The 19,713-nt window shown below is 37.9% G+C and overlaps 1 protein-coding gene and 1 long non-coding RNA gene across 2 annotated transcripts; both read left to right on the forward strand.

The window, feature by feature from the left end:
- The first annotated feature begins 6,518 nt into the window (after positions 1 to 6,518).
- On the forward strand, positions 6,519 to 18,703 carry LOC18446642 (small ribosomal subunit protein eS8). Its single transcript, XM_006856753.4, has 5 exons — positions 6,519 to 6,639; positions 6,872 to 6,944; positions 7,048 to 7,378; positions 17,716 to 17,885; positions 18,367 to 18,703. The coding sequence occupies exons 1-5, from the start codon at positions 6,636 to 6,638 to the stop codon at positions 18,443 to 18,445; spliced, it is 657 nt and encodes a 218-aa protein (XP_006856815.1). The 5' UTR covers positions 6,519 to 6,635; the 3' UTR covers positions 18,446 to 18,703.
- LOC148780169 (uncharacterized) lies at positions 8,639 to 9,014 on the forward strand. Its single transcript, XR_016042641.1, has 2 exons — positions 8,639 to 8,721; positions 8,896 to 9,014. It is a non-coding gene; the product is annotated as an uncharacterized LOC148780169 (long non-coding RNA).
- Positions 18,704 to 19,713: the final 1,010 nt, after the last annotated feature.

Below are 19,713 nucleotides of genomic sequence, written 5' to 3' on the forward strand. Positions count from 1 at the left end.
AATATATGTATTAGGAACAAACTCGGACCTTGAATGTTCGAGTTAAGAGTATGAAAAACATTTACCAAGGTATTGTTATATAGGAAAGCTTTCTATGTTCGCCCAACAACATAGAAGTTTTATCCTCCTCCCTATCTAACCGTTCATTTTTTAATGGAGGGCTAAGATTGCTCCAATCACAATGTCACGTCTCTACACTGTTTTATTTTTATTTTTATTTTCTATAAACTGTTTTGACACCAAATTTTGGACGTCCATTCCTCTATTAAATTCGCATTAACGAAAAATATAAAAAAAATATTTTAATAAAATAAAATGACTATAATACCTATGAAAGTTTTAAACTCGCATTAACGAAAAATATAAAAAAAATATTTTAATAAAATAAAATGACTTAAATACCTATGAAAGTTTCAAGGAGTATTTTGGTCATTAGTTTTTATCGAAAAATTGTTGTTAATATTTTTCATAGGTACGCCGCCAATGAAAAGATGACACGTTCCAAATTTCATATTCAAAAAAATTGTATTAAAAAACTAAAAATAAAATACTTCGAGATGTCGGATCTAAAATCAAATAGTGATTGGCTCTCTTGATAAAAAATGAACGGCTGGATGGTACGAAGAAGATAAAACTTCTATGTTGTAAGGGGAATAAGCTTTCCTTGTTATATAACTATAGACCTTAAAGTCCGAAATAAATAGGTGCAATTCAGTGGTTTAAAAAGCGAATCGGTGACCCGGATCGGGCGTCTCAAAAACCCATCCGGATCGGGAACCTGCTGAATCGGTCGGATTAAACCTTTAAAAAAATCCTAAAAAATTATTAAAATTCATTATAAATGTTGTTTTTTAGGAATTCAATAAGAAATGAGGGTACTCCATTAAGAATTTTCATTTTTTTGCATGAATATGTGAATATTGATATGTTTTTTCCCTGCATGAACTACTATTTACCATTTTATTTACACCACACAAAAGGATAAACATAGAATTACCATGTATTAAATATATCATCATACATAGACTACAGTAAAGTATACAATTCGTAATATACGATCTAAAAAGAAAATGACAGACGACGTCATTCTTTATCTTGGTCACGCTGGTGCCATTGATTGAATTCGCGTGACAATTCATTGACTCGTTCTAAAAACGAATCATTCAAATTAGTGGGCACCTGACTATACTCAAATCCCTGAGTGTTAGTGTTTTGTTGTGGTCCTAATCCAAAATCCCCGAAGCTTGTCCATTCTTCATGCTCACCTATACTATCGTACTCATCCCTACTCTTTTGTTGTTGGAACTCGATATATGAATAATTTGGCTGGGATTGGCTGCCCTCAGAAGCATCATCTCTCTCATTTTCCTTTAAACCCCCTTCCCACTCTCCCTCATTAGGTGCAATATTAATGACATCTCCGACAAATTTGTGGATATGTTGGCAGGCTGCTTCATCTTTCATGCTGCTCATCACCTTCTTCAAGATCTTCCTCACCGATAGCCTCAAGGAACGGTCTCTTATGCAACACTGGCTCCTCTTCTTCTACTACCCATTGTTCTGCTATATCTGTGATAAATATTGTGTCCAAGTCTATCGGCCCATAGTCTTTAAGCTTCCTTCTTATTTGTCGCTCTCGGAGGTTTAAGTTGTAATAAACGTAGATTGGTTTATGAAACTTCTCCGAAGCGAGTCGATTCCTCTTAGTAGTGTGCAACCATTGGAACGTATTCCAGTTTCACTCACAGCCAATAGCAGAATATGTCTGGGAGAGCACCTTGATTGCTATTCTCTTTAGGTGAGGTGCATCACTACCATATATCTATCACCATTCAGCTGGATTAAAATGCAAAAAGCATTGTAAGGGCAAGAACAATTCATAAGATTAAATTTATGAATATTTGTTAGGCGATAGCCTGGATCCATCTTAGTTCGAGGATTCTTGATAAGTCTAGTTTCGAAGGATCCTATACCATCCCTATACATAGCAAGCTAAAACAAAATATTTCGCTTTTGTGCATTATTCCTCACAAATATAACAACTCAATCAAGTTTTTACCTCAATATTAAATAACACCTCTTATATTGCTGCTACCTGGTTTCGATGACTTTTCTCCAACTTGGCAATAATGTATCTGACCCCTTCCATAATCTTGTGGGGATGTTTAGGTGCCAAATAGAAAATTTTTGAGTTGAAGTAGTAACCTAGAAAATATATAGATAGAGAAATGTCATTTAAAATTTCATAAAAAAATAATTTAGAATGAAACATTCTAATGATATAAATATATATTTACCCGCATAATGAATTGGACGTTCAAATTTGGTGTTCCACATTCTTTCTATAATCTCGATTACTTTACTAGCAAAACTACACTGCTCCCCAATAACTGATTTGGCCCTCTCGATACCTTCATAAAGAATGCCCATGGTAGCTTTCTTGTCAGGATCTACCATTCTTAACACCATGACCAAAGGGGCAGTGGCCTCTACGATACTGGAACATCGAGACCAGAACCTCCTATTTGAGACTGTACCGTCCACTTTTAGCCTGGTATTGGACTTCGAGAGGCGGTCATTTAACCACTCTTCACTGGTAAACAATCTCTTTATTGCACCTTCAAATTCCCGAATGGAGTCCACAACCAAGCAATATGTCGCAAAGCGAGTTATGGCAGGCCTGATTATCTCTTTTTTCGTAGACTGTTCTCTGAACAAAAATAAAATTTTAAAATGGTTATATATAAATCGACACCAACCTCGCTTCCTGTAGAATCTCCTTCACAATTTTGATCTCACCAATCTCCTCTAACATAAGATCGATGATGTGTGCAGCACACGGGTCCATACTAGATGCTTCATCTTATCCATCAACTTGCTGCCCGCAGAAACACATGCACGCGCATTGTCCGTAATAAACTGGACTACATGCTTATCTCCCACCTCCTCCACTATCTGATCATATAGCCGTACATAGAAGTTTGCATCCTTCTTCGTCCTTGATATGTCTTTGCTAGACAAAAAAACTGTACCTTTTGAGGAATAGGCCAAGAAGTTTACAAACTTCTTTTTGTTAACTTTATTCAACCAACCATCACTCATGAGAGTAATGCCTGTTCTTGACCAACTCTGTTTATATTCTTCAATCCACTTTCTAACTTCCTCTACCTCTTCATCCAATATTGGCCCACTGAGCTCATATGTCGTCATGGGTTTTACCTCAGGCCCGGCGCTGTGGATTGCGTTGACCATAGGTGGAAAATATGGGCTATTAGCTGCATCAAAGGGGATCCCTTTATTGTAGAACCATTTACCAACATATCTGCCCAACATGATTCTTGTACCTTTCACCATGCCTTTGAGGTTCATATGTTCTAACTTAGGCTTTGAGAGAAATGGGTCTATAAGACAATGACTTGCAATACTGACACTTTTAAATAAGCTAGAAACAATTTCTTCAACGTCTGATTCCTCTTGATACATATTGCCACCAACCCCTCCATACATATTTGAGCTAGGCCTGTCATATATGCTCGAGTTGGGCCCGCCATGCATGTCTGAGCTAGGCCTACTATGCATGCCCATGTCATAACCACCAGGCATTCTAAACCCGCGTTCCTTCTGATATGTTTCATGTAAACTCATTCTTGTGGCCATCTCCAAGTCATTATTATATTGCTCTTTTGGATCATTTCCGCTTGATGGCGTATATAAACTAGATATCTCCTCATCCATCCTCTACTTCGCAATTTTTTTTACCTTCGGTAGCCTTGAGAAATGCCGCCATTTGCTTTCTTACATTATTAGGGACACTATTACATGTAGAAACTTCTCCCTTAACCCTTGCCAAGTGTTGCTTGAACCTATATACCCCACTACTTATCACTCTTTGACAACAATTACAAATAATTTTGTCTTTTTTGTTTGGATCAAGTCTCACCCCATGTTGTCATGCAGGGTCTTCCGCAGATCTTGCCATGGTTCAACTTTAATATGTAAAAGATTAAAAATTAACCTGATAGTTCAACATGAAAAATAATTACCATGTGTAGTGATAATATGTAGGGGTAGTTTATGAAGTTATATTTGTTGTTAATACAAAATACTTCTATTGACAAAAATATTTTAGTTCCTATTGGAAAAAATAATTTATTTATGCAATATTATAGATAAAAATAGCCTATATTAGCCACTACATATAGAACAAAAAATTTACATTGATGTAGTATCAATAAAAAATATATTTACAATGGTATAATAATTCACAATGTCAATACATATGGACTTGTCACAAATCTTCATTTCGACAAACATGAATTAGTTCCTACTGAGAAAAAAAAAATATTTATGCAACATCATAGATAAAAAAAGTTTGTATAAGTCACACTTAGAATAAAAAAAAAATTACATTAATATAGTCATCCATAATGCCACTACACGTATATTTGACACAAAAAACATTTACAATGATATAATCATTCACAATGCCACAAAAAAAATTTACAATGATATAGTGGGCACAATCCCAACTCGATTGAAATGATCACAAATAGTAGTACATCTCAATTATAAATATGTAAGATAATATAATAAAATACAAGCTCCAAACTTGGCCACAACTCAAGTATCAAGAATATACATTTTTGTATTAAAATTTTAATAATAAAATTGAAAAATGTAAGATAATATAATTATCATACATGCCATGATTTTTTTACAATGGTATTCACTTTAATTCCTCATGATAATACAGTTTAGCAACATGTATTTTTTGTATTAAAAATTTTAAAAATTAAAAATACATTTTTAATGTAAAACTGCATTAAAAATATAATATAGTTTAATAGCATGTACTTGTTAATATATTTTTTTGCATTAACAACAAATTAAAAAAAATACAGTTTTACATTAAAAATATAATAACATGTATTTTCTTGCATAAATAATCTATCAACATGCAATTTTTTGAACTAAAAATTTAACAATAAAAATTTAAAATATTGTTTAATTCCTCATGATAATAAAAAACTGGTCACAATTTTTCAAAAAATCACTATTTTTCAAAAAAATTGATCATGAATTAAAAAAAATAAAAACGCAGTTCTTCACAGACTCACCTAACATCAGTCATTCGAACTCAAAAATCCGCCTTAAATCGAATAAATTACATCAAATTGAATACATGTTTTGATAAACAACACTATAAGGAATCAAATCCCTATAATATTAACACATTATTATCAAAATATTAAATAAAATCGATTGAATTGAGGAAAAAAAAAAAAAACAGTTCTTCACAAATATCAGTCATTCAATCTAAAAAATCAAGCTAAAATTGAATAAATCAGATCAAATTGAATACATGTGATGATAAACAACACTATAACGAATCAAAACCCTATAAATTTAACATATTATTTGTAAAATATTGAGTAAAATTGATAGAATGTTGGAAAAAAAAAAACTACAGTCTATTTTTTCTTCACAGACATCAGTCTTTTTTTCTCATAAATCAAGCTCAAATTGAATAAATAAAATAAAATTGAATATATGTGATGATAAACAACACTATAACGAATCAAAACCCTATTAATTTAACATATTATTTGTAAAATATTGAGTGAAATTGATAGAATGGCGAGAAAAAAAAAAAAAATGTAGTCCATTTTTTCTTCACAGACATCAGTCTTTTTTTCTAAAAAATCAAACTCAAATTGAATACATGTGATGATAAACAACACTATAACGAATCAAAAGCCTATAAATTTAACATATTATTTATAAAATATTGAGTGAATTTGATAGAACGGCGAAAAAAAAAAACACAGTTCGTACTTGTTTTTCGTACACCCGTGGCTTCAAATTCAAATTTGATATGTATTCGTCCAAAATACTCACAAATTATGAACAAAAACTTTTGAACAACACTCTTACGATCAATAACCCTCAAATTTTACAAAAAATGATGTCCTCTTTTGCTTGAAATCAAAGAAATGGTGGAACCCTAAAACGTTTTTAGCGTTCTTCACAGATCCAACTTTTTTTGATCAAAATCGATAATTTTTATTGTCTTTTATTGACTGAAATGGCTGAAAAATTTAAAATAAAGCCTGCAAGATTCGATTGTAAAGCTGAAAAAGATGAAAAACGATAAGAAAATAATAAAAAACCACCAAAATAATGAAGAACACTGTGCAGCCCGTGTTCTTGACGAGTCTCAACAGTGACTCGACGATTCACTATTGGGAATCGTCCGGTTCTCTCTAGACGTTGGCGATTCTCGATATTGTGGTGGAATCGGCACAAGAACTGCCGATTTCCTAGTAAAATCGGGCGAGTCCGGTTCGACTCGCCTAGTTTTCAAACCCTGGTGCAATTTGATAAAAATTTTTTTTTAAAAAAACGTACAAAAATGAAAACAAAAAGTTAAAAAGAATTTTTCATATAATCAAGGGGTTTATAAAGGAAGAGGGCATTTGAGAAAGCCATAAAACGCAAGGGCTCTTCTCAGTCATTTTGCCTTTTTGACATTTAGGGTTTTTGGGACTGGCATTCCATCACTGTTGCGTGACCTCTTCCTCCTTGTTGCGAGCTGAACCAGAAACCCTCCACCAAACCCTAACCCCGCCTCAACCATGGGTATCTCTCTCTTTCTCTCTCTTCTTCCCTTTTTTTCTCTCTCTCCCTCCAGGTATCTATCTCTTAGCAACCTCTGTCGCTCTTCTCTCTCATCTCAAGCAATATCTCTTTTCTATATCTACTCCATCTCTCTTACTCCTAGACAATGGGTCTCTTTTTCGCTTCTTTCTATCTATCTGGTACTCTGTGACTCTCCTCTGATTTATTTATTAATCATTTCTCTCTTTTGCAGGTATCTCCAGGGATTCTATGCACAAGCGTCGAGCAACAGGAGGCAAGAAGAAGTCATGGAGGAAAAAGCGAAAGTATGCCCCAGAACCCTAATCCCTATCCTCGCTTCAAGTTTCATCTATTATATGCTTTCTTTCCCCTAGTTTTGTAGCATAATGTTTTGATTTCATCTGTAAGGTATGAGCTAGGGCGTCAACCTGCGAATACCAAGCTCTCGAGCAACAAGACAGTGAGGAGGGTTAGGGTAAGAGGTGGTAATGTGAAATGGAGGGCTTTGAGGCTCGACACTGGAAATTGTTCATGGGGCAGTGAAGCAGTAACAAGAAAGACCAGGATTCTTGATGTGGTTTACAATGCATCGAATAATGAACTGGTCCGGACTCAGACTCTGGTTAAGAGTGCCATTGTTCAGGTTGATGCTGCTCCCTTTAAGCAATGGTATCTTCAGCACTATGGGGTTGATCTTGGGAAGAAGAAGAAGGCTTCAGCCACGAAGAAGGAAGGAGAGGTATGGTGCTTTGATGTTTTTTGGGTTATTTTTAATCCATTTAATAGTCATTAGCAAATATCAATTCGTTCAGTGTGGGTAAATGCTTGGTACCCTATGCAGATTAGTGGTTTATTAGCAATTTATAGAAGGGAGAGTAATGAGAATACTTGCAAGTCTTATTTAGCACGTTTGCTGTATTTTCATTTTGGGTAGTTTTTTAATGTTGTTTTCCTTTTTCCATTATATATTGTGCACGCTTAGCTTGTACTTTTAGTTGAGACGATGGAAGCTTATGTACATATTTAATTTATGGAAGCGATGGTTATGCAGTGTTTATTATTCTTCTAAAATAAAATGTGGCCTTTATTTTCTTTTGTTGGTTATGACATGCAATTGTGATTGACTGTGATAGTGTATGCTAAGTTTGTGGTTTGATCCATTCACATGTGTTCCTCAAATTACCTCATGGATAGCTTCTAAACTTAATTAGAAGGCTTGTTCTTTTTCCCTTTTCTTTGGATTGAGATGGATTAAATAGATGACTCATTGAGCATGTTTTGAGAGTTTATGTAGTGTGTTGCGATATATTTATACACTTGGGTTTCAGACTTTTATATTGATACATAATGAAGGCATGCCTTCAGATTTTGATGTAAGGCTAGCACACATTTTCTTATATGGGACCTTTTTTTACGAGTGTATGATGCATTTACTCCATGTTATACTTTCTTATCATTTTTATTGTCTGCTTTTTTCTCTATGGGCATATTAAAGGGAGGAATCTTCTTCTTGCGATGTAGCACGTGCTAACTAATGTCCTTGCTACTTTCTATGCACAAAAATGATTGTCATAGTTGGATGATATTGTTGTACATGACTGATCCCTGATGGCCATGTGAGGCATGTCAAAATTGTGGTATTCAAACTTTGAAAACCAATAATTTCTAAAATTGTAAATTGTAGTTTTGCTCAAGACAAACTTGTGGTTCTGGGGAGCGCGGCCATCTATACATACCTATGGGCAAAAGATGCAAACTATCCAATGATGTCCACAATCTATAATTGTATTTGATTATTATGCTCTCTATTCCTTAGGTTGGTTGACTTCTATGGGAAATTTGTAGAAGGATATTTACATAAAACAACATAATCAAGGAATGAAATCAAGTGCCAAAACTATGGTTACACAGTATTGACCTCTGGCATTTATTTTATTTCATATTCTTTTTCTTATGGAGTTTTTTTCAGCACTGGATGACATCCAAAAATGCATCTCAAACTATATACTTGGAGGGGTATCAATCAGGGACGGGCAGCCAACAAAGTTTTGAGAGCCTGGTGTTGAATGAAGCGAAATTGAGGTGCTTTGTCCTTGATAAAATGAGCAGAGCTACTTTTTTGTGATTCAGATGGATAATGAGACAACTAATCACTTTACCCGACAAAAGGAATGTTATCCAATACAGGAAGCATGATTGGAGTTTCTTGTCGAGTATGATTTACTTCTAATTGTGAGCTTGAAATGCTAATTGTAGTTGCTGATGCCTCACTTCCAAGTTTGAAAGGGTGAATGCAAGAGCAGATGCTTCGAGCTTTTAGACGTGAGTATTATGTCCTGTAAATCAATGATGGCTTAATGAGAGATTGATTTACATGAGCGCATCTATACTTCTACATCCCATGTGATTGTGCGCTGTCCACATGCCATATGACATGCTCTTTTAATTGTTCAGTACTTCAATATAGACAAATTTTGGAGGTCATCTTTAGAAGCAGTGGTTTGGATCTGCAATCCGGTTGAGTGAATTGGCCATTAACTGTTACGACCCCGGCCCCCTGACCCCTCCCTACCCTACCGGAGGGCGACAGAGTGCAGGATTGCGACCGGAGGTCGCGAATGTCAGTTAGGCGGGAGGGGCTCAATGCGTGTTAGAAATGTAGAATCAAAGCAAACCACAAAAGTTAAATAAAACTCGTACATCAAGCACTTTAGACTGAATAAATTAAAACCATTAAATTTTCATTCAAACTCCAAGATTCTTTACAATATAGTTCAAGGCTTACAAGCCTGACTTTACAGTACATCACACCAAAACAACCTAGTGGTCTCCACTGGACACCTACTTTGCAGAAAGGGATCCCTTACGGGTTTGAAGCTTCAAAAGTCTGCCGCCACCACTCTGCTGCTCGACTCTCACAGTCAAGTGCTATCACTCTACATAAATGAAAGTAAGTGGGGTGAGCTATATGCCCGGTAAGTAGATCACGACCCTTGTATTCCCATCTACATGCAGATACATAATAACATAGCCTACGGTTCATCAAAGATCATACTTGTATCATAGAGTGGAGTCCTGCATCAGAATATAAACACTAGCAGTATAAAGAGAGTAAGGTTCAAATACCAGAGCATCGAATATTTCCTGAAATAGCAATTACATTGTAACTTATGACAGTTCCAGTCAGATACTCATACAGAATATCTAATTCAGATAGGCAGAAAACAAAATTGTTTGCTTCCAAAGTAGAAGCCACATTGACTAGGCTAAGTCAATCCTGTAACTTGGGATTTTTACCCTCATTCAGAAGGGAGGACAATGACAAATGGAGGTCCCATTTTGTAATGTCCTCACTCATGCACACAATCCCCATCGCGCTTTGGGGTTTTCGATAGGATGTGGCCTTGCAAGACAACCCTCTCCTTACGCCTTCGGGCGGGAGGGCATTATACTACCATTGGAGGGCCCAATACGTAGTGCCCATGACAATTTGGGGGCGCGACCCTCCCTGTTATTCACAGTCACTCCTCGACTCTACTCTTATCATAGGAGTCGAGGTACAATATACCCAACTACCAATGGGGGACCCATTGCGTAGTGGTCATATCACAAATATCAGTTTTCAGTATAGCAGAATCACGAATCCAACTACCAATAGAGGACCCATTGCGTAGCAGTCAGAGCACATATAACAATCTTAATATAGAGTAGCCACTACCAATGGAGGACCCATTGCGTAGTGGTCATGGCACATATAACAGTCTTAATATAGAGTAGCCACTACCAATGGAGGACCCATTGCGTAGTGGTCATGGCACATATAACAGTTTTAATATAACAGAATTAGAGTAGCCACTAACAATGGAGGACCCATTGCGTAGTGGTCATGGCACATATAACAGTTTTAATATAACAGAATTAGAGTAGCCACTACCAATGGAGGACCCATTGCGTAGTGGTCATGGCACATATAACAGTTCGTTATAACATAATCACATATATTAATCAGTGCCACCGTATCACAGTATCATATTTTCAGTATCACAATATCATATTTATAATATCACAGTGTCATATTTTTAGTATCACAGTATCATATTTTCCTGCAATTTCAGACAGTGACGTCCAACCATAAACATGGCCATAATGCTCTATCCATTTGGAATTCGAAAATAGTTCCAAAACCAATTTTTTGCTAGACATGCGTATCTTTCAAAAGGGGGTGGCTTGAAAGCGTTTGGACCCCATTTGACCTTTCAAAAGCTTATTAAAAAGGAGGCATCCCATCTGAAACCTGTTGTGCAGTTGGGACAGTGACATGTCCCACTCAGCACCATTATAACTTTCAATACATAAAACATTTTAAAGTGGTTCCAAAACCAAAATTCGAGTAAAAACATGTATCTTTCAAACAAGGGCAATTTGAGAACATTAGGAATCCATTTGGTCATTCAAAAGTTTGTGACACCAAGTAATGGTTCTGGAATTTGAATTTTACAAAATCTGTCCACAGTGACATATCTCTGCAAATAATTGTATAACTCCCAATTTAGGAAGAAAGTCGAAATGTGTTCAACATGTGATTTCAAGCATACTCATAAATCTTTCAAATGGAAGTGGTTTAAAAGAAAATGGACTCTATTTGGTCAATCAAAATTCGTGACAACAGAGACATCAGTTTTGCACTTCTACGAAATTTTTCCACACTGACCAACTTACAGATTTTGAAGCATAACTCTTCATGCATAAAGAATTTGAGCCAGATTGAAACATGAATATTTTAGTAGACACAGATATCTTTTCAATGCCAGAGGTTTGAGGTCAATTAGACCTCATTTGATAGGTCAAAAGTAGATTACAAAAACATCGAACCTTCCTGGAAATTACAGCACAGTCACATCATCACTCAACATGACAATCAATTAGCTTCTAATTATGTTAATTCTTAACATAAACCTTTCTCATTTTCCATTAGATACACAAAAACACATATTCACTGACTTTCCATGAAAAAGAAGGAAGATCTGATACTCATTTTGGTCATGCAAAGGCAAGCTAAATTGCTGGAATTTACAGTACAACAGTGTGCATATGCATCCATTAATCATGCCACTACTTATGCAAATTATCATACTTGATTCATGGCCAATCCATGCTTAGGGACCTACAAGGTAGATGATCCACTTACCTTAGGTGCACTGTATTTTCAAATCTTCTCCCACAGTCTCCTCCTTCAAGCTTCTAACAAGGCTCCTCAATGGTGAACAATAGCTAACAAAAGGGGCTCCAAATTGAAAAGCTTGAGAGAGAGAGGGTGAAGTGAATGGCGGGTGGGAGAGGGAGAGGCATAAGTACTCCCTTGGTGGGGAGGTGGCAGTCCAAGTGGTGACAGGTGGCAAACACCACACATGCAGCTGGACAAGTGGCATGTGTGGCTGCATGCACTCAGCAGGTGGCATTCACTCTCCATACACAGCAGTGTTACACACGGTGTTGCCATGCACGGCGTTGCCCCTCTCCTCTGTTCACGCGCAATGTTCCTCCCTTCACGTGTGCGACGTTGCCTCTCTCTCTCTTCCCCAAACGGCGTTGCTCCTCTCCATTGTTCACACATGACGGTCCTTCATGCGCGTGGCATTGCCTGTCTCTCTTCTCCAAACAGTGTTGCGCCTCTCCTCTGTTCACTGCCGTGTGCTTCATCTAGACAATCAGACCCTTCTACCAGGCGTGTATCCATGGTCGAGAAAACTTGGTCCTTACATTGATGTAAGGACCACGATTTTTCGGCCACGGAAACACATACGGTGGCAGGAGTTTGATAGGAATGAAGCACACACAACAGTAAAGGGGGAAGCTTACCGCAGTGCGTGTCAAGGGAGTATCACCGTCCATGAAAGGTAACGCCGCGCGTGAAGGGTAACGTTGCTTGTGAAGGGTAACACTGCACGTGAAGGGTAACGCCGCGCGTGAAAGGTCGGCACCATTTGGGGCATCACCGTGCTTGAAAGGTTATCGCCGTCTGTGAAGAGAGATGGGCATCGCACTCTGTGAAGAGAGAGGGGCATCGCCATCTGTGAAGAGAGAGGGGCGTCGTCGTCTGTGAAGAGAGAGGGGCATCACCGTCTGTGAAGAGAGGAGCAACGCAACGGGCGTAATGCTGCGCGAGAAAGGGGGAGAAAGAGGCAGCACCGTGAGTGTATATGAAGAAGAAGAAGAAATTTTCACAAGCAGCAGTAAGATGGAGCAAAATGGACTAGCGCTGTTCGTGTAGCGCCGTGCGTGTCATTGCCACTTGCCAGATGCATGTTGCCACACACGCCACTTGTCCTTGTGCATGTGTGGTGCTTGCCACTTGTCCAGCTTTGGACTGCCACTCAGCCAATAGGGTACTTAAGCCCTCTTCCCCCTCACCATTCATTTTCACTCTCTCTCTAAGAGCCAACGGTTAGAGTCATTGAAAGCTCTTTGCTATCTCACTATTGGAGCCTTGTAAGAAGTTTGAGGAAGACTGTAACAGAGGAATTGAAGGTATAATTGTTGATTAAGTGGATCTACCACCCCTGCATCAAGTTTATAGAATGAAATTGAGAATACCTACAAGCATGGAATATGTGATAAAGAGCAAATGTGTATAGTGATTTTATGCACCAGTCTATTGAACTGATGCCTCTGTTGTATGATTAGTTTTGATGTTGAGAATGGGTCTATTGCTCACAAAAATCTATGGAAACATGCCTATGTATGTCTAAATCAAATGGAGCTGATTCTATGTTAATATCTATTGTGGATTGAAAGTTATTAAGTGTTTATTGAAGCATGCCTTGTGACACTGTGAATTTCCAGGAACTTGCATGTTTTTGTATTAAGCATTTGAATAGTCAAATGAGGTCCAAATGACCTCAAATCACTGCCATTGGAAAGATATCTGCGTCTACTAAAATGTTCATGTTTGAATATTACTCAAATTCTTTATGCATGAAGAATTATGCTTTAAAATGTGCACGTAGGTCACTGTTGACAGATTTAGTAAATTTTAAGAACTGGTGTCCTTGTTATCACGAATTTTTACTGACCAAATGAAGTTCGTTCTCTTAAACCACTGTCATTTGAAAGATCTTTGAGTATTCTTGAAATTACATGTTGAGCATATCTCAAACTTCCTCCTAGATTGAAAGATATGCCATTATTTGTGAAGGTATGTCACTGTGGACAGATTTTACTAAAGTTCAGAACCATCACTTTGGTTGTCATGAACTTTCGAGTAACCAAACGAGGTCCAATTGCTTTCAAACTACCCCCATTTGAAAGATGTGTGTCTAGTGTAAAATTGGTTTTGGAAACATCTCCGGATTCTAAACAAATCAATAGTTATGGCCTTATTTATGAACGGACGTCATTTGCTTGAAATTGCAGGAAATGTGAGTTGTGATACTCAAAATGTGATACTGATACTATCATTTTGTGATGCTGATACTGTTATTTTGTGATATTGATATTGACATTCTGTAATACTGATACTATCATTATGTGATACTCGTACTGTCATTCTGTGATACTGATACTGTCATTCTGTGATATTGATACTGTTATTTTTTTAAAAAAATTAGAGATAAAAAAGGAATTTTGAAAAAATTAAAAACTAAAACTTGGGGCTGGTTCTCTATCAGAACCAGCCTGTTCTGTCAGAGAACTGGCCATAACTGGCCGGTTCCCAATATTTTGGTGGGACCGGACCAACCCCATCAGTTCCCAAGCTAAGCTGGCGGGTTCCGATCCAGTTCGCTGCTCCTTTAAACATCGGTGAAAATGGAGTTATGGCTTTAAACCATCTTTTTGTGATAACCATAATGTTAATGTTCTTTCGACAGCCATTAGAGGAATTGATATGACTAAAATGTTTACAAACGTTTGTCTAAGAGCTGAATGAAATCCATAATAATCCATATTTTGTAGGAACCTGATTAAGATTTCTGCAAATGTCACCTGAAATGTAAGACCAACGAAAATCTCTCTGGCTTCTTGAGGTCTATTTTGCGAAGCCGTGGCTTTTTTCCCGCTACATGTTCGATTTCGACCTAGAGAGGGGATGAAGGTGAGGTTCTGGATAAACGTTTGGTGTGGCTAGACCCCCCTTAGGGACCAGTACCCCAACCTGTGCCGTGTAGTCCTCAATCATCTCTCCTCGGTGGTGGACAATTTTTCTGGTTCTGGATCAGCTAGAGCTTGGACCCCTGTATTTAGGGGGTACCTTTAGATCATGAGATGGAGGAATACCTCTCTTTGGCTGCTTCAATGCACTCTATCTTCCTTCAGCTCTTTGGCATTGACAGAATTATCCCGGCCCCATCCCCCTCAGGTGCCTTCTCGGTCTCATCTTTCTTTCGTGCATTCACTTCCACCTCCTACGCCTCTGGCCCCATTAATCCCATGTTTTCCAAAGCTTGGAATTCTTTCGTTCCGCATAGGGTCCAGGTGTTCTGTTGGATACCTTTACACGAGAGATTGCTTACAGTGGATCACCTAAAAAGGAGAGGGGTGCAAATTCCCAACATATGTGTTTTGTGCCTCGAGGATGAAGAATCTAATGAACATCTTCTCCTTCATTGCGAATTCTCGTGGACAGTTTGGACTTATGTTTTGAATTGGTCGGAGGGGGGAAAGCTCTGGTGGAAAGCCTCCATTTTTTGCCACCCTTTGGGTTCTTTGGACCGAAAGAAATTAGATAATGTTCAGGAGAAGGCGGTCCTCGGCAAGGCTTTTGGCAGACAAGGTCAGGAACCTTGTGGCCTTTTGGGCCACCATTAACCCCTTGTTCAAGGATGTACGTTCCTCGTATTTCCATTGTAACTGGTCCAATCTTATGGGCATTTCTCCTCCTAAGCTCTCGAGAGCTTCCCTTTGTAGACCACTAGATCAGGGTGCTTTCAAACTCAACTTCGATGGTTGCTCTCTTGTGGCCTTTTGGGCGACCATTAACCCCTTGTTCAAGGATGTACCTTCCTCTTATTTCCACTGTAACTGGTCCAATCTTTTGGGCATTTTCTCCTCCTAAGCTCTCGAGAGCTTCCCTTTGGAGACCACCAGATCAGGGTGCTTTCAAACTCAACTTCGATGGTTGCTCCCTTGGCAACATGGGACCCTCTGGCATAGGGGGGACTCATTCGCTCTCGTGATGGCAGTATTTTGATGACAATCTCCCGCCCTATTGGTTTTGGGGACTCCACTCTTGCAGAGGCCCTTGCCCTTTTGGAGGACCTTCGCAAGTGGAACCTCGCTTGGAGTCACGACTTGACGGTGGAAGGAGATGCCAAGAATATCATCACTTGGGCCTCTAATCGCTCAGCTTGGCCCTGGCGACTTGATGACATTTTTGAAGAAATTATTTTACATCACCAAAGATTTTAACATTGTCTGGAAACATGTGTTCAGAGAGGCCAACTAAAAAATTGACAGGTTGGCCAAGCTCGGAGCGTCCTGTCCGACCTTGGGGACCTAAGGCCTCTACCTTCCCTACTCTTCTGAGTGGCTCCCTTCCTTTTCTGCATATTCTTTGTTTTACTTGAGCTTACTGGAATTGTATAGCGTGACCCTTCTTGGGTCACCTCACCTTTTGTAATTTTGGCTTTGAAATACAATAAACTTTACTTTAAAAAAAAAAAAAAAAAGCTAGTAATATTCTATCTGACCATTATATCTCCTTGACTTCTTTTTACTTTTTCAGGATTATGTGTTACATGGTGGGGTCCATCTCACATTTAATTTTTCCATATTATGTCCATAAAGTTAGTTTTGTAACATAAGGAATATATTAACTCTAAAAGTAATGGACAGATAAGTTAGGCTTGACCCATAGAATCTTGCTTCCTCACTCATAACCTCATAAGTGCTTATATTGGAGTTAACGAGGCTCCCTAATTAGGAGTTTTTACATTTTATATTATGTGTGATGCATTGCATTCTGTGTCTGACTTCAGTCACAAACATGGGTTTCTTCCAGTCGAGGGTTTAGAATTTACAATGCTTTTCTTTCTACTTGGAAATCACATTGACGTCTAGTGATATTACTGTATGTTATCCCCTCACTTCCTTGATTGGGCAATCTCTAGCATCTAAATCTGCTCATCCCTGACCTTGCTAAGTGGATCGTGGCTGTCTAGATGACAAGCTACTAACCAGCTGGATGAGAAGTTACGATCATATTGTACTAATGCATCATTGAGTTTATAGTGGTTACAGGGAATTGAATGCAAGTGAAACAAGCTGTCTTCTTTTCCTTTCTGACAACATGCACTCTTTATAGTACCTTGAACACAAGCCCTGCTTGGTGAGGGCCCGAGCTTCAGCCATCCAATTGAGAAAGTTCTAGGATTAAAAAATGTACCTGGTGATTGTTCTTCACTGCTAGATTATTGAGCACTTCATAATCATTATGCATATGAAGGAGCTCTTGTGCCTTGAGACATCATTTTCATAGCTAAAGTATGCCAGAATTTAACAGATGTAGCTGTTTATGATCCGTTTTCCACGTTGTAAGAATTTGAGGGATAGTTACCATGTTCCAACTCCAGGTTGGCTGGCTTATCAGAGATTCTTTTGATGATGTTGCTAAAATCCTGAGAATAATTGGATGATTGCATCCTTTCCCACAGGGAAAGAAAAATAAGACATTTTATTGTGTTTTAGGGTTGTCTTCAATTGTAGTTATGGATAGTTTCCTTCCTCTGCTGTACAAACTGTAGACTTCATGCAAGGACCTCGATTATGGTAAAATTACTTGTAGAAAAAGTGAAGTGCATTATTATATCTCTTGCCTCATTTTGTGTAGTTATTTTACATGAAATAGGTTTTGTCTTTCTTGGTTAATATATAAAGTTCTCATAACATCGTCAACTTGCTTTCTTGTATTTATACCCTCTTCCGTGTCTTATGCTTTGACTTATGAGCGCTTTTCTTGTGTACTGTCCCCTACATGGATGATGCTCATTGTATATGCTTTTGCATTCGTACCAACTATTCAGAGGATCTTCAATGAATTAGAACTGTCTATTACAAATCAATAATTTCATGTTGTTTCAGGAAGCTGAGGGTGCTACAGAGGAGGTGAAAAAGAGTGACCATGTTAAAAGGAAGCTGGAAAAGCGTCTTGAGGGTCACAAACTTGACCCACACATTGAAGAACAGTTTGGTGGTGGCAGACTATTGGCATGCATCTCGTCTCGCCCTGGACAATGTGGACGAGCTGATGGGTAATTAGAAACGTCCATCTCTCTTTCCCTTTTGGGTGCTTCATATCCTTATGGGATGTTTAAATGTGGTGAAGCATGCATTCCTTCATCCAAAGTTTTGGTCAGAAATTGCACCTCCAATTTAGTGCTAATCATCTTGGATGGGAAGATGCTTTGTTTTATGGGGATAATGATGACAATCTGAGAATAATTTGTTTAGTGACGCGTCATACTTAATTGTATGAGAGGGTTGGAAGTAGATGTGTTCCTTGCCTTGGAAAATTTGAATGTTAGCCATCTATAGTTTATTTTCACTGTTGCCCCGGACAACTAACAAAATGTACCCCTTCCCTAAAAGAAAAAATATGCAATGAAGGACAAGGGGTATTTTTTGTTGTTAACTTTTGGTTAACTTGGCATACTGGGATTCATTATATTCCAATATATGCTTTGGTGAACGATTTTGTAATTTATTGATTGTGTTATTGTGGTGCTTTGACAGATACGTCTTGGAGGGTAAGGAGCTAGAGTTCTATATGAAGAAGATCCAGAGGAAGAAGGGGAAGGGAGCTTCTGCCTAAATTACTCATGCCTTGCTTATAAACTTATGGTTCTCGCACTTGTTTTGCTTTTTTGTTTTAGGAAAATTTTCGTCAGTGATGATTGTTCGTTGCGGATATTGAGAATGTTGGCTCAAGCAGACTTTGTCTATTGCCATTTAAGTGAATTTTTGTATGTCTACTTTGTTTGTGGATGGAATGTTGAATGTTGCTATTTTGGTTTCTTTTATTATTAGATGTGCGAAGTTAATGACAAAGATTGCCAATTTTATCCAAAAATTTGGATATTTCCAGCCTCCTTAGACCCATGGCGTTACTAACTTTTGCCCTTTTAGGGTGTACTTGTAATATTTACTAGGGTGGGAGAGTTTAGGAGATATCATTGCTCAGTTATATTTTGAGGTAGCTACCTGATGAACAGCATCATTAACCTGAAGGGGTTGAAAATTGAGTTTGTATGCCATGATTGTATTTGCGAGATAAACAGTATGACAAATAAATCATCAACTTTCTGTTCAGTAGTGTGTAGTTGAATTGAACAGGAGTGAGAAGAGATATGGTGAATGATTGAGAGTAGAGCTTTTTTTTTTTGGGTAGATTGGGGGAATGCATATCCCTACCGGTTTTAGAAATAGTTGGTGGTTTTCGACAGTTTTAGAAATAGTTGGTGGTTTTCGAATGCGTGCAGTGGAAATGAAAAGCTAGGGCAGTTGAGGCTCATGTAGTGTTACCATAACCTCAACCCTATTCCCAACTGATGGGCAGAGCCCTTGATAGAGCGGAATGGGAGCGGAATGGTGGAACATGATTTGTACAGTTGATATTTTGAATGGTTGAGATAATGTTCAGATGTTGTTAGGACATTTTTTGCATTTGCATATAAATGTAAATGCTCTTATTGCATGCATATTGAAAAACTCTGCTTTGACATAAAATGGGCTACATAGATATGATCAAGAACAGTTAATTATTTTTTCCTAGAATTTACTTTGATACATCTCAATGCATGAGACTAAGTTCACCCTAAAACTTGATATTCTTTGTTATAACAGTTGCTACAAGCCTCTTGTTGTGGTTAATTAGATAATTTTGCGTTTAATGAACGTTTGTGTATAAAAATCGGGGGATCTGGAATGGGTCCGGTGGGTGGGGGATCTAGGATGACCCGTTGAATCGTCTGATGTCTACACTTAATGATCTAGGGTGACCCTTGGAATGGCCTGATGTCTACACTTAATGATCTAGGGTGACCCTTGGAATGGTCTGATGTCTCCACCCGGACTTTAGCC

This window comes from Amborella trichopoda, chromosome 10 (genome assembly GCF_054954075.1).
Source record: "Amborella trichopoda isolate Santa Cruz 75 chromosome 10, AtrichopodaSantaCruz75HAP2 v2.0, whole genome shotgun sequence".
Lineage (NCBI taxonomy): Eukaryota > Viridiplantae > Streptophyta > Magnoliopsida > Amborellales > Amborellaceae > Amborella > Amborella trichopoda.